The sequence below is a fragment of the Oryzias melastigma genome, linkage group LG24 (assembly GCF_002922805.2).
Source record: "Oryzias melastigma strain HK-1 linkage group LG24, ASM292280v2, whole genome shotgun sequence".
Taxonomy (NCBI): Eukaryota; Metazoa; Chordata; class Actinopteri; order Beloniformes; family Adrianichthyidae; genus Oryzias; species Oryzias melastigma.
The window spans coordinates 17,376,013-17,391,231 of record NC_050535.1 but is presented as its reverse complement, the minus strand read 5'-3'; the positions used below and the strand labels follow the sequence as shown (position 1 = coordinate 17,391,231).

The following is a 15,219-nucleotide window of genomic DNA, read 5'->3' as shown; positions in this document are numbered from 1 at the left end:
CTTGTTGCTAATCTACTTATAATTTAAACTTGACAATTGTATAGATCAACGGTTTGATTATAACAACAGTTTTTTTTTCCTCCACAGGTTGATAAAACTATTATTGGTTTAATCACCGTAGCTGATCTAGACGATCTAGAGTCGGATCATTTTGATCTGAGGCAGTTTGAGGGTTTTTATAAAACACAAGAGAAGCAGGATGAGGCTGAGGTCAACCTGAGCGGAGAAGAACCAAGTCGAGAGACAACTTCCACGTTAGAGGAGGTAAAGTTTTCTTCAGATGCAGTAAAGACCCATGCTTTTAATTTGCCATGTATGTAATTTACTATGCACACTAAGGAAATACTGTTTTCTATTCAGCAGAGAGAGACACAGATGACCGAAACGCCGCCTGAGAAACATAACTCTTTCTGCATAAAGGTCTTACTCACCGACCAGAGGTCTGACCTGAGGTGAGACATTTTGAAACTTAAGAATCAATAGAAGTTTATTTTGAAGTTCAGCATTTTCCTTTTCAGTTTAAAATGTAAATACAGTCAGATTTGTTTTATTTCTGTGAGTAAATAAGCTTCTGTGTATGTCTTTTTAAATCACCGTCTGTTGTAGATGTCTATTGGACATCTGAGACCTCTATTTATATGGATGATTTATATGGATATCTATATGGATGATGGATGGATGGACGGATAGATAGGTTGATGGTTGGTTGGATGATTGATGAATGGATGATGGATGGGTGGATGATGGATGGATAGATTGATGGCTGGTTGGATGATGGATGGATGGATAGATAGACGGACAGATTAGTGGATGGATGATGGATGGATAGATGGATCTATGGTTGAATGGATGGAAATACAGATTGATGGTTGGATGGATGGATGAATGGATGAATGGATGATGATGGGTGGATAGATGGATTGATAGTTGGATTGATGATGGATATATGGATAAATGGAACGATGGACGGATCGATGGTTGGATGGATGGATGAATGGACGATAGATGGCTTGATGGATGATAGATGGATGGATAGATGGTTGGATGGATGGATCGATGGTTGGAGCATTGGATGATAGATGGATAGATGGATGGAGGGATGTTGGATGATTGGTGGATGATAGATGGATGGAGGGATGTTGGATGATTGGTGGATGATAGATGGATGGAGGGATGTTGGATGATCGGTGGATGATAGATGGATGGAGGGATGTTGGATGATCGGTGGATGATAGATGGATGGAGGGATGTTGGATGATTGATGGATGATAGATGGATGGAGGGATGTTGGACAGTTCCAGGGTTTGTTTTATATCTAGTTAATGTTTAAGAAAGTTCTCTGACAGACATCTAAAAATATCTGAAGATCAGACGTCTACAGGTAGATCTGTAGGAGACCTCTATATGCAGATGACTACTATATCTACATTGAACAAGGTATGATACTGTTTGAAGGAAACGTTTCTACTACTTTTTTTATTCTTGGTGAAAACCTTCTCATACCAATACAACTTCCAATACAATAGAGTTTTTCAAAGACATCATGTGTCCATTAGGAAGAATCTACCCAAATGGTTTGTTTACAACTCGCAAGGCATGATGGGATTGAAACAGGATCAACTGTGGGAAAGTTGTCTATAGCGATGTGCAATAGACCTCTTAGACTTGATGTCTATCAGATGCATAATGCATGTCTATGGCTGTAAATATTTAAATAGCCGTGTATTAGATATCTAGACGTGTCCGGGCCTAGTGGGCCTTCAAGAGCCCAGTTGCCACAATACTTATGTTAGTTTTGTGAGTTTTATACTGTAGAAAACTGTCACTAGTCAAAACCTAAAAAAAGTATATATTTGCTTCTCAAAGTTGTGTTTTCAATTAGAATTTCCCCCCTCTGTTGTGATTTCTGGAGGTGTTGGCTTGGCAGCGGCGGTGGCAGCCTTCCAGAGCGGCGTCGGTCATATGTTGTGTTAAAGCTGGCACAGTGGTTCTTTGTTGGCTCCTGCTGAGCTCCTCTCAGCAGCGCCTCACCTCCCAGCTGCTGCTGAATATGGAGCCGAGTCGCTTCCTGCCGAGTATGAGCACAATATTAATGAGAGCCCTTCTTAAAGTGACAGAGAGTTGAAGGCGACAAGTTGGGCCGTGTCCCCCCACGCTGATTATCAGTTTGGCAGAGACGCATAGTTTCAGTCAACCTGCTTGTTTTTGTCTTCTCTTACAGATCAGTGGAGAGTATCCAATACCTATTCCAGCTTTTCCCTGTGAGTATTATCGTGATGACAGATGGATGATGGGAAATAAGCTCTTTGTAACTGTAAGGAACAAGAAAAGTATATAGATTTGCAACACATGTCAGATTTTAAGTGTATGTAGTGGAATGTAAAACCTTAAATTCAACCAATGTTATAATCATATTTTTTTCCTAATGCCAAAAAAACCCAATATTTTTTAGACTACCTTAGTGTGTGGCACAAAAAAGGTTTAACATGTTTTGTTGGTAACTAATTGACTATCTTAGCATTTTTTTCTGTTTCTAGCATTTATATATTTTTTTCTACTACACTTCACATTTGTTTCAATTTGGTTTAAGATGCAAAGTGCTGTTTAAAAAGCTTTCAAAATTGAAGAACGGTGGTTTAAAAAATGGAATCTAAAGGCAGGAGTATAGAGCTATATTGCAGCCAATATTATTTGAAACTCAAATAAAACAAATTGAAAAAAAAATATTGGTGTTTAGCCAAAAAAATGTAAAATGTCCCAAACTTTTTGCTATTCTAAAATGAACTTAATTCTTTTCAGCTTCAAATGTTCTGTTTTTTAGGCTTCAAAACTGAAAATTTAAATTTTAAAGCTTTTTTTTCACCATCAACTCTTTTTTTTTTGTTTTAAAATGTGAAAATTTCAGTTTTAAAACTTTTGGAACCGTTGTGGCGCTTTATGCGGGGCTAACACAAAGGACCAATCAAAATCGATGAGGCATTAAATTGCATAAAATTGGTGAAACACTAGAAGTTCCAGTTCTCTCCTGTAGTCTAATGGCGAGAACGCCAGCACTTTAACTTTTTCTCATGCAGAAAATGTGAGTGCGAGCAATAACGCCATTTTCTGACCGTAATTATCCAACAGGGCCAAAAGTTTTGAAATTTTAATTTTCAGATTCCAAAAAAAAAAAAAAAAACAGTGAAAAAAAAGAATTACAACTGAAAAAAATGTTGAAATTGAAATTTTGAGTTTTGAAACCTAAAAAGCAGAGGATTTGAAGCTGAAATTAATGTTTTATTTTAGCATAGCAAAAAGTTTTGAACATTTTACTTTTTTGGGGGGTCAAACGCCAACATTTTTTTCAATTTATTTTATTTGGGTTTGAAATAACATTGGCCCAAATTTAGCTCCATGCAGGAGAAATGCAATATATTCAATATAAAAATTAAAAACCTAAATAAATCAACCTTGTCTTGAATGTTTTCTCTCTTCAAAAGGCAGCATCTGATAAACTCTTCAGAACATTTTAAAATACTTAATTTCCTTTCTTACCTTTTACCAGAGGTGGGACCAAGTCATTGTTTTGCAAGTCCGAGTCAAGTCCCAAGTCTTTGTCCTCAAGTCCGAGTCAAGTCCCAAGTCAAAAGCACTCAAGTCCCAAGTCGAGTCACAAGTCAACACCAACAAGTCTCAAGTCGAGTCACAAGTCCTACTATTAATGTTTCAAGTCATTTCAAGTCATTTAATAAACAATGTGATATTAGTTACACAGATCATGTGTGCTTTTAAGAACTGCATTTTGAAAGCATTTTAGCTAAATTCCCACTGAGTTGATGCATCCCCACTTCAAAAATCCAAAATAATTTCTCTATAACAAAAACACAGTTAACCACATTTGAAATGTGGTTAGATGGAGACAGCAGGGAACCAGGGTAGTCTGGATATTTAAGGGGTCATACCATGATTTTCTTAAGCCTTTTAGAGTGAACTATATCCATATATATGATCATATATTACGTTTGGAACACCAAAAAAACATTCATGAAATACTACCAGTTATTTTCTTTAGTTTCTGTCCTACCCGGAAGTAAAACAACTCGATTCCTGAGGCTCCGCCTGCTGCTGCGTGTGACTGCCGACCATTTCATGATTTCATTCTAGAGCCAGCAGTGTGTATTCGTTTTTCCCTCAAAAATAAATATTAATTATTTTCAAAGATGGATGCACATACCATCTGCCCTCACTAGGCCTGGCCATCAGTACACTGCTTCACAACAGAAATACACTCAACGACTGTGCCCAATGGGGGGGGGGGGTTCCTAAAGGAGTCCCACATCTACTGGGATACTGTTTGAGCTGGAATTTATTCAAGACAGGACACAACCAGAAGATAGGTTTTCTGCATTTAAATGAAAGTTTTTTGCTGATCATCATTAGCTCAGAGGAGAAATTGGGTGTTGGTGTTAGACTGGGGGCGGAGCTATCAGAGCAGACTCTTCCTAAAAGGGGCGGTCTCACTCTGTGACATCAGATCATGAGGCTCGTTTTCGTGGGTATGGGAGGGGCTGCTGCTAACAGCGCAGTTTGTAGAGGATTTATGGTACTCAGAAATGCATGGATGAATCAAAATACCACTTTGGAGTTCTTTATGTGAGGAATGAACATTAAAATACACTTAAATGCTCAAAAAGTTGTTTTTTCATGGTATGGTCCCTTTGAATCCCCTCACTACAGACCAGATATGTGCACTTAAGCTTGTGGGTGATGAGGTACTGACTCTTTCAGTCTAAATTAATAAACCAGTACATTTACCAACCAATGATTCTATTTCATTTCAGCATTTTCTTTATAAACAGAGCGGATACAGGAAGAAGAACTGAGGAAGAACGTAAAATGCAGAGTGGTTTAGTTCAGGGGTCTGCAACCTACGACTCCAGAGCCACATGTGGCTCTTCTATCCCTCCATGGTAATAGTAATTCTCAAAAATTTAGAGATAAGATATTATTTTAGCAACATGCTAACATTTATGGCTAATTTGTTATCTACTGGAGTTTTTAGGCTAAGTTAGAGTTTAGCTTTTATTTTAGCAACATGCTAATCTTTTTGACTAATTTAGTTATAGAGTAATTTTAGGCCATTGAGGAGTTCAGCTAGTAATTGAGCAATGAGCTAGCTTTTTTTTCCTAATTTGGCCTCTAATTAATTTTTTAAACATTTTTGGCCAATCTATTATCTCCCTGAGTTTTGGGGCTAATTTAGAGTTTAGCTTTTATTTTAGCAACATGCTAAAATTTTTGGCCGATTTAATTTGCTGAGGTATTTTATGCTAGTTTGGAGTTCAGCTAGTAATTAGGCAGCAAGCTAGCTTTTTTGCTAATTTGGCCTCTACTAAAAGTAAAAGGTAAAAATGTTTAAAAAAATCAAATTTTGAGAAATGCTAGTATTTTTTATATTTTTTACGCCAAAAAAATAGATAGAATTCATATATATTAAAAAAAGAAGGTCATGAATGCAAATCCAAATTTCTTAAAGGCTAAAGTAAGATGCAGTTCTAGGTTTTATCAGAGCCCAAATGGCTCTTTTACTGTTAAAGGTTGCCGATCCCTGGTTTAGTTTGACTAAAAAAACAAAACAGAACAAAATATATGAATAGTACATCTAGGTTTATGTTAAACATTTTTGTTGTGAAATTGATTTTTTGTTGTTTGAGATACAATTTGTTTGTATTCAGTACAAAATTTCTGTCAACTTACTGTCAAAATATCTCACATTAAGTTAACAGGAATTAAGTTAAATTATGTATTCAAGACAGAAAAGTAGGGTTCAAAACAAAAATGCTAAATGTAAAACTAAATGTGGTGTGTGTGTATATATATATATATATATATATGTATATATATATATATATATTGGTACATACAGTATATTTATAAAGTGACTTTAAATTACATTTTATGTATAAATATATATTGCAAAGTTATGCAACAAATATTACTTTGTTCACGCTGTATTTGAACAGGAAACACTCTGAATACAGAGATTATGAGTATGATTAAATTCATTAGAATCAAATAAATTGTATTCATGGTGGACAAATCTTCTTTATCAGAAGTACACATCTAATGATAGCAGGTGAAACACTAAAATAAAGACATGCAAACTAAAAACTCTTAAAGCAGTAAATGTAAATATTTTGTCAATGAAAAAGGAAGGAACAGCAAATATTCAAGAGGGAATGTGACCCCCAGAGAAAGAGGATGTTTTTTTTACTAAAACACACCATAAAACTTAAAGCAGCAATATTGGTAAACTGAAAAAAGGGAAATAAAGAACCCTATGCAGCACATCAGTGAATTCTATAATACATTTGCTGGATTTATATCAGAAAACGACAGAGAACAACCGAGCCCGCTCCACAGCAGCCCTGCTGTCCCGCTATGATCGCTCGCGTCCTGCCCAGATCCCAGGTAAAGATCTGAGTGGTGGAAATGTCCAAATCACCTGTTGTCACTTTGTGATTATACTAAGCTGCATGGTGTCACAGTGTACCGCTAACAGAGTTTACAGTCTCATTCATTTAACAGCAGCTAGCGGTTAGCCGCTAAGCTAGCGCCAGCTTTCACTCAGAACTTACTTGATTTTGCTGCTCCTACAGTCAGATGAAGTTGGTTGTTGTTGAATCTCTGTGAGTAATCCTTTAATCCACATGTTCTGCAAACTGCAAACCGTTTGTTGTTGACGATCTGTAAACTTTTATGTCAGAACTAAAAACACCGGCAAACAGGAACTCGTGCTTTTAAAGGGGAGGCGGGACTATGTTTTTCTGCAATTTGATTGGTCTGACTGTCACATCAATCAAACGTGGCTCTAATTTGATTGGATGTTGGGCCGACACCGCAGACGGATGTAAATAAGAGAGATAGAGAGACCGCAGTGCGTGCGGCTTTCTCTCTTTATACTTTATACTTTATAATCCGTGGATTTGGGGGGAAAATGGCAAGTCTTTCCGAGTCAGAGGGCTAAAGTCCGAGTCAAGTCACAAGTTATGTATATCAAAGTCCAAGTCAAGTCACGAGTCAGAGGTAGGAAAGTCCAAGTCGAGTCTAAAGTCGTCAAATTCATGACTCGAGTCTGACTCGAGTCCAAGTCATGTGACTCGAGTCCCCACCTCTGCCTTTTACTCTGAGAAACATTTTCTGCTCTTTACGTTTTATGGATTTAGTTTTGTGTTTGTCTTTCAGCATCTGGACTACTGCGTCCTCACCTCTTTGCCGTCCTGCAATGAGTTTGGGTTCTTGCAGAACTTCTTACGGGTCCCAACAGGACCGACCGATCTATCCCCCAGTGAACTTTACATCTTCCACCGTTCTGGTCTTGGGTTTGTTGATACGTTTAAAGAAAATGTTGCTGATAAACTGATTTCTAATTGCAATTACAAGGTGTTTTTTTTGTTGTTGTTGTTATGATTCATCAATTTTTTGCCTTATTTTTCCTGATGATGATTTCTTTCAGGAGGATGGAGGTGAGGAAAGCTGTGGGTTCAGACCGGCCTGCTGTTTCTAATCTGGTGAAGGATCTCAGCTGTGACCAGTCTCTCCTTCAGGACTTGGATTCCTTCTACAATGACCCAGTCAGTTCACAAACACTGAACCAATCACTCGAAGTAACATTTATACCTAAACTACACCTTCACTGCCTTTAATTTAAATGAATTGGTGGTAGTATTTTTTTTTCTTTGGAAAGATGCTGCAAAGTGGTGCAGCAAAAACACAGTTTTTGATGGTAGCTCCTCCCACATGCAGCAAGAGTTTCGGGTTTTGGATAACTGTCAAGATGCAACTTAGACGCATGTTAAAACAATTGAAATAATGCGCACACGAGGAATACAGCGACCGCGGGGGAGGAGGGGGATGATTCGCAGTATTCCTGAGGCCCAAACCGTGGCTAGTGATCAGTTACACCCCTAAAACTCGCCCTTTTTGATTGCGTCGTCATCACTATCCGTGTGTTTCATGGAGAAATGCGCCCAAACTTCTTTTGTTCTTCTTTTTTATGCTTTTATTTACATTTAAAACCAGATTTGAGCGAAGTTATTCGCTCAGAGTGCCTCAGCGCTAATGCGCTAATTTGGACACAGCGCCACTCGCCCTTACTGGTGGGTGTGTGTAACTGCAGTCACAAATGACACAAAGATCGCGGGTCGGGAAAACTTGATAATGTGTTGATTGAACGGTAGGAGATGGTAGCGCTTGTAAATTATGCAGGAAAAACTCTAAATATAGTGGAGTGTTGTAAAATATTATCTGTGGATTTTGCTCTGAAATGCAAAAAAATGTTGAATTTTAAGTTTAAGAACTAAAACAAAGTCGAAACAGTATAGAGCTAAATAGGGGCCAATAATATTTGAAACCTAAATAAAACAAATTGAAAAGAATATTGGTGTTTGCCCAAAAAAGGGAAAAATGTCCAGAAGTTTTTGTTATTCTAAAATAAACTTAGTTGTTTTCAGCTTCAAGTGTTCTGTTTTTTGGTTTTTAAAACATATAATTTCGATTTCAAAACTTTTTTTAAGTTAACTCTTTTTTTTTTGTTTTATTACTCTGAAAATTTCAGTTTCAAACAATTTGACCCCATTGGGGCCAAACGTTTTCAAAAAAGAGTGGAAAGTGAAAAATAGATTTGAAACTGAAAACATTTTTTTGAAAAAAACGTTTTTGAAATAAAATTTTTAGCTTTGACAGTTAACAAACAGAACATTTGAAACTGAAAATAATTACATTTGTTTTAGAAAAAGAACAAAATTGGGACATTTTACATTTTATTTGCCCAAACAAAAGTTTGAAATTAGAAACAATATTTATTTCAATCTAAATATTTGTGTTTTTATCAGTTTTGTTGATTTTGATCTCCTGTTCTAAATAAAAGTATAAGTGATTTAATCCAAAATAATATAAATTTTTAGGCATCCAGTAAAAAGACAAACAGATAGCAACAGATATTATATTCAAAAGTAAGAATCGTGCTTTGATTTGTGAATTGTTGAGCTTGATTCGTGAATGGAACATCATTTTCTTATTTTAAATCCTTATTCAAACAAGTTACTTTAAACTCATAACTGCTGATAAGAGATCCATTAAAGCAACTTCTGTATTCCCACAAATGATCACCAGCTTAATGGTTCTAAAGTTCCAGAACAATAATAGAATTGCAAAATGTTTTTTACTCCTTTTTTCCTCTGAACTAATGCAGAAATGTTATTCTGAGAACTTTAACATACTGGTTTATGATTGTTTTGGAACAGTTCGTCCACTCATCGTAATGACTGTCCTGTATTAATGAGAAATGGAACGTATGCCAGAAAACAGGTTGGCAAGAATTGAACTAAACAAACGTTCCTCTCTGACTCACAGCCCAGCTGTCACTGCTGCAACTCCAAAACTGAGATTCATTCCTAAAAAGAGGACTCAACCTCTTAACATTAAAGCTTTACAGCAGCTGTAGATCAGTGAAGTGATCATGAATATTTGTGTGTTTTCCAGTATGCTGTGATGCTGCAGGCTTTTGTTGCTCAGATGGACGCTCAGATTGTTGGGATACTTATAATCAAAGACGAGCAGGTAGAGAGTCTCCAGTAAAACACACCTACATGGTTTGAAAATCAAGACATTTTGTTATCACCAACTTTTGTTTTATTAAAATAAAACCACAACATGTGCAACTGACGTTGAAAAGCAACTCAGTAAAGACAAAAAAGCATTTACTCCCGTGGCAAACATTTCTCTGTGATACTAAACGGATGGACATCTTTTCATTTCAGGATACAGACTACCTCCGCGCACACTACAACATAGAGAACTTCATCAGCTTTAGCCAGCATCGCCCGGAGGAGCACGCGCACGTACGCCACTTTGTCCTCAGACCCCTCCTCCGCCTCTGGAGCCAGCCCTTCTTCAGAGAGGTGCTGCGGCTGGCTCACAAGTCCTGCCTGTACTACAGAACGTACCCCCGTCACTACCGCCACCAGGTGAGTGCAGAGGAGCCACCAGACCTCCACTGGATCCTGATCGTTGTGTGAGGGCGTCAAAGAATTCGCATAGTACTGATTCTGTTTATTTCTAATTAATTATTTTTCTTCCAAACACTTTTTGAACCGTAAAAATTCAATCACACTTTCAGCAATTTCAGCAGTCTTGAATCAAAGCGTTCAGCTCGTTAAGGACACTAACGCTTGTATTTTTGTTTTTTGTACAGTTTTAAGATATTACACAATTTATGCGATTTTTCAGCCCCGTTGAAATGAATGGAAATTTTTGCAAATTTATGTAATTATTGATATTAAAAACATTGAGCATGTTCAGGAAATTCATGTTTGTACTTTTGGTTTTGTTAAATTTAACACAATTATTGAAACATAGCATAATTTTATGAATTTTTTTACAATTTGGCATTTTTTAAGTTTTTGGGGGGCTAATTCTGAGTTAAGCTAATATTTTAGCAACAGTCTAGCTTTTTTGGCTTATATTAGATCCACTGTTGATTTTTAAGTGAAAAGTGAATTAGAGGTAAAGCTAGTATTTTAGCAACGTTTTAGCTTTTTTGGCTAATTTTGGTCTGAGGTGTTTGAGGTGGTTTGGGCTAATTCGGAATTAAGCTAAGATTTTAGCAACAAGTTAGCTCTTTTGACTAATTTACTGGGGTTTGGGGGCTAATTCTGAGTTAAGCTAATATGTTATCAGCATGTTAGCTTTTTTAAATTCAATTCAGTTTTTAATTTATATAGCCCAATATCACAAAGAAAAAAATTGCCTCATTGGGCCTCATGCTGGCAATTTTTGGCATATACTCAGGTTTGTAAGGCTAATTCAAAGTTAAGCTAGTGTCTTAGCAATGTGCTGGCTATTTTGGCATACACTAAGGATATTTAAGCTAATTAGGAGCTAAGCTAGTACTTAAACAGCATGCTATCTTTTTTGTTGCTAATTTGGAACCTACTAAGGATTTGGGGGATTTTTTTGGAGTTAAGGTAACATTTTAGCCATTTTTTTGTGCTAATTTGGCATCTACTGAAGTTTGGGGCTAATTCTGAGTTCATACTTTTTATGCATTTTTAAATTATTTCTTATTTTTTTTTACATTTTTTTTTCCATCCATCCATCTCCTTGACCGCTGCTTCCCTTTCGGGGTCGCGGGGGTGCCGGAGCCTATCCCGGCTACTGAAGGGCGAAGGCGGGGTACACCCTGGACAGGTCGCCAGTCTGTCGCAGGGCTACATTTTTTTTTTTAATTTTTCAAATTCTTTGTGCACTCTGCAATATCTGCAACTTTTAATCCTTTGGTAACTTTGACAATATGCAAATAGCTTTAACATATTCAGCAAATACCTCAGCAATAACAATAAATGGATTCAGCATCTTTAGCAAAAATCATTCACACTTGCATTATTGCAGGTATAGAACTTTTCTCATTTAGTTTGAGATATTTTTTCCCCTATAAATGCAATTAAAGTGTTTTTTTAATAGAGTAAAATGCAAACAGTTACAGTTACTACAAAAAACCGTAACATAGAAAAAAGACTTGGTAGTTCCATTTATAAGCATTGAATCACTTCTCTGCACAGTAAATGTATAATATTTGTAATCACCACAGATCCTCTCTGACCTGCAGCTAAGATGCATCAATAGATAAACTTTTCTTGTTACATATAGACACTTTCTAAATTCTAAATTGAATGTCCTTGTTTCTAGGCATACTTTGAACCTCCAAACACTTGAAATCCTCAACACCACCTGAGTCACTTGGCTGCTTATTGAAGGTTGCTGCATTGCAATATCAAGTTTTATTTCACAAGGACCAAAATACAAAGCCTCAGACATCAGTTACAGTTTTTTCATATTTTTTTGTTGGAAAAGATTACTCTGATCAGAAAAAGTTTTATTTCTCCAACATGTGTAGTTTTACGTTTTCCATAAACTGTGAGATTCTACCATACTCCAATTTCCTTTAAAGTCCCCCTATGAGAATTTTTGAAAAAAATCACTCCCAGTAGTGTTTTATTATGATTATGAAGTTTTTAACCAAAATTCCACAATGTTTGCAATATTTGAAACATTTTTCATATTGGAAAGAAACATTGTTAAGCATTAAAATAGCGTTATTGCTAAAAACCCGCCCCGTAAATGATCCAAACTGTTGATGTTAAGCTCTAGTAGGCTTTGTTTCTTTGAGCACTTCTTGTCCTCTTTTGCTCCCAGGTTTCTTGTGTGAATCCTTTGGATTTTGTCCTGGACTGTGCAGTTCCTATTAGCCCACGGCGGCAGATCATCTACCCGCTGGAGGAGCTTGGCAACGACGCCCCATCTAGACGACTCACAGAGGAGCAGGTGGGCACAGCAGCAGCTGGCTGATGGGGAGCAGTCTGCCAGAGAATGTTGATTAGCTGACAAGAAAAAAAAACAGCAACATGTTTTTATGACCAGCAGAGGAGGCTGTTTCTAAAAGAAAAAGACATAAATATAAGACTGCAATAGCTACGCTTATGCTTTTAAAGTATTTACATTTTACATTCAGCTACATGATAAGTGTGGAAAATTTTGCAAAGATTACACATTTTAAGTATAAAAAAGACTAATAAGTTTAGTCAAAGCATGCATGTTTTATAATCAGTCCAAACTGACTTTATAAGCTTTAGACTGTTAACTTTAGAAGAGATGTTCTTTTGGTAAATGACCGTCGATCTGTTACCTGAAATTATCTTGCAGTTAGCAGTTAATTTGATCTTTCTCTTGAAAAAAAATCACACACCTATAAACTGATCAAAAATTAGACAATTTCAGCAGATGTCATTTCAAACTACCAAACATGTAACATTTAGGATATTTTTTTAAGATTAATTAAACTTTTTCTAAGATTTTGTATAATCCAAGAATGCCAAGTGGGCCCCATTTGGTTTAAAAGTGGCAAAGAAAGATGGCCCCAAATGGGTTTGTCCACAGTTTCTGTGGTGAACCTACCTGTGTTTGCCAGGTGAACACTCAATAGGTAGGCTCGCTAGCGAAATACAGCGGAGCCTGCTAGCTTGCTACAGAGGAGCTCGGTAGCTCACTACAGCAGCGCTTGCTAGCGCAATACAGTGGGACTTGCTAGCTTACTACAGCGGAGCTCTCTAGCTCAATACAACTGAGCATGCTAGCTCAATACAGCACAGGTCGCTAGCTCAATTGAACGGAGCTTGATAGCTCAATACATTGAGCTCCCTAGTTCAACACAGTGGAGCGTGCTAGCTTGCTACAGAGGAACTTGCTAGCTCAATACAGCAAAGCTTGCTAGCTCAATACAGCAGAACTCCCTTGCTGAATATAGCGGAGCATGCTAGCTCAATACAGCAGAGCATGCTAGCTCAATACAGCGGAGCATGCTAGCTCAATACAGCAGAGCTCGCTAGCTCAATACAGCACAGGTCGCTAGCTCAATTGAACGGAGCTTGATAGCTCAATATAGCAGAGGTCGTTAGCTCAATACATTGGAGCTCGCTAGCTCAATACAGTGGAGCGTGCTAGCTTGCTACAGAGGAATTTGCTAGCTCAATACAGCGATGCTCGCTAGCTCTATACAGCAGAACTCCCTTGCTCAATATAGCGGAGCATGCTAGCTTGGTACAGAGGAGCTCGCTAGCTCAATACAGTGGAGCTCACTAGCTTAATACAGCGGAGCATGCCAGCTTGCTACAGTGGATCTTGCTAGCACGCTACAGTGGCAGTCACTACCTCGAAACAAAGGAGTTCACTAGCATGCTACAGATGAGCTTGTTACTTCGCTTCAGCAGACCTGCTAGCATGCTACAGTGGAGCTTGCTAGCACACTACGCTGTTCACCGGGCAGCTGGCTAGCGTAGCAAGCTAACCCACTGAATTCCCATTTAAGTCAGTGTGTAAAAACAAATGTGGGGCCACCACAAAAACTGTGGACAAACCCAATCTGGGATTCATTTCAACCATATTTTAAACCATACGGGGCCGACTTGGCCCTGCTGGCTGGGATATTATACCAAAATATTTTATGAGGTGCATCAGATATGAGACTTAATAGTGCAAACTAAAGTGTCTATCTCTCTTTTGATGTCACTGATATAGTTTATGTGCGGGAGCTTTGACTCCGCCTCCCCCCGCTGATGTCAGTCTCAGGATGATTAATCAAATTTAAAACACCTGTTCCCTCTCTGTCAACACAGGATTGTGTTACAGCGCGCTGCGTTCATTGTGTGCAGGAAAGTTGAGGCACCTCCAGCGTGATAAGAGGTGCTGCACCTGCTTCACCGCTCATGCAGATGAGACGCGAGCTTTGTCCTTCTGATTGCTCCATCTGCCTAATTCCTGCAGTATTCAAACGGGTGCATGTAGGCATTTCTAGTTTTAATAATAAAACATGCTCTTCACTGGTAAATAGTTTTAATTTACCCTAAATACTTTAAAATTCAAATTTTGACTTAAATGGGCATCCGTCAACAAATTATGTCTTAAATAGAGGTTACAGGTTACATTTAACTTGCTTAATAGTCTTAATATGTCTTTATGGTTTGTTTCTGTCAAATGTTATTAAAACAGTATTTTAACATCACCTTATTCTGACACTTATATACTTTAAACACTGGCATGCTCCTTTATTTGCATTCTATTGAGCCAGAACAGCTTCTGCATAAGGTTCAGATGTCGAGCACACGGGCAATCATTGAAATGATTTGAATATCACACAAAGGTTAATTCCACCCTTGGGTTTCCTCTTTTTTTTTTTTCCCCCTCCGTGCTCTTTTCATCCAACAAAGTGCATTGTGGGGCCAATCAGCCCAATTATAGAAAATGCAGGAAACGTTAGCTGTCTAAGATCACAGGGAGAGCACCAAACATAATTGGAAAATTAGAATGCTGTTTTCGACCAATCCTTATGGAATGCCTTTGTAATTACTGTAGAAATGTGTTGCTTGAACACGAGGCTACACACTGATCCTTGTGTTTCTGCACCAACTGAATTATTTGACTTAGTTTCCAGGGCTTTGAAGAGCCCATAAAAGTAGACCCAACAATGGTTTTCCTTGCAGGATTGACAGAAAATGGGGCATAGGCTCTCTAAATGCTGTAAAAATATTCTAACTTCATAAAAGTCACATCTATCAGAACTGGTTAGACTGGCACGGTGTTGGTGCTGCACACAGCTGTGTGGGGCCTGGCATTCAGCTGGGCCAG

The 15,219-nt window shown here is 37.7% G+C and overlaps 1 protein-coding gene across 4 annotated transcripts in view; it reads left to right on the top strand.

Moving 5' to 3' along the window:
* cfap61 (cilia and flagella associated protein 61) overlaps positions 1-15,219 on the top strand; it is a gene marked incomplete in the record, with an annotated part of 34,112 nt that overhangs the window by 4,259 nt on the left and 14,634 nt on the right. For 3 of the 4 annotated variants that reach the window (XM_024290699.2, XM_024290701.2, XM_024290698.2), the window contains 8 exon segments: positions 88-264; positions 361-452; positions 2,222-2,261; positions 7,225-7,361; positions 7,496-7,613; positions 9,523-9,600; positions 9,801-10,007; positions 12,235-12,363. In XM_024290699.2, the coding sequence (XP_024146467.1) occupies positions 88-264; positions 361-452; positions 2,222-2,261; positions 7,225-7,361; positions 7,496-7,613; positions 9,523-9,600; positions 9,801-10,007; positions 12,235-12,363 (978 nt within the window). 4 annotated transcript variants of the gene reach the window in all.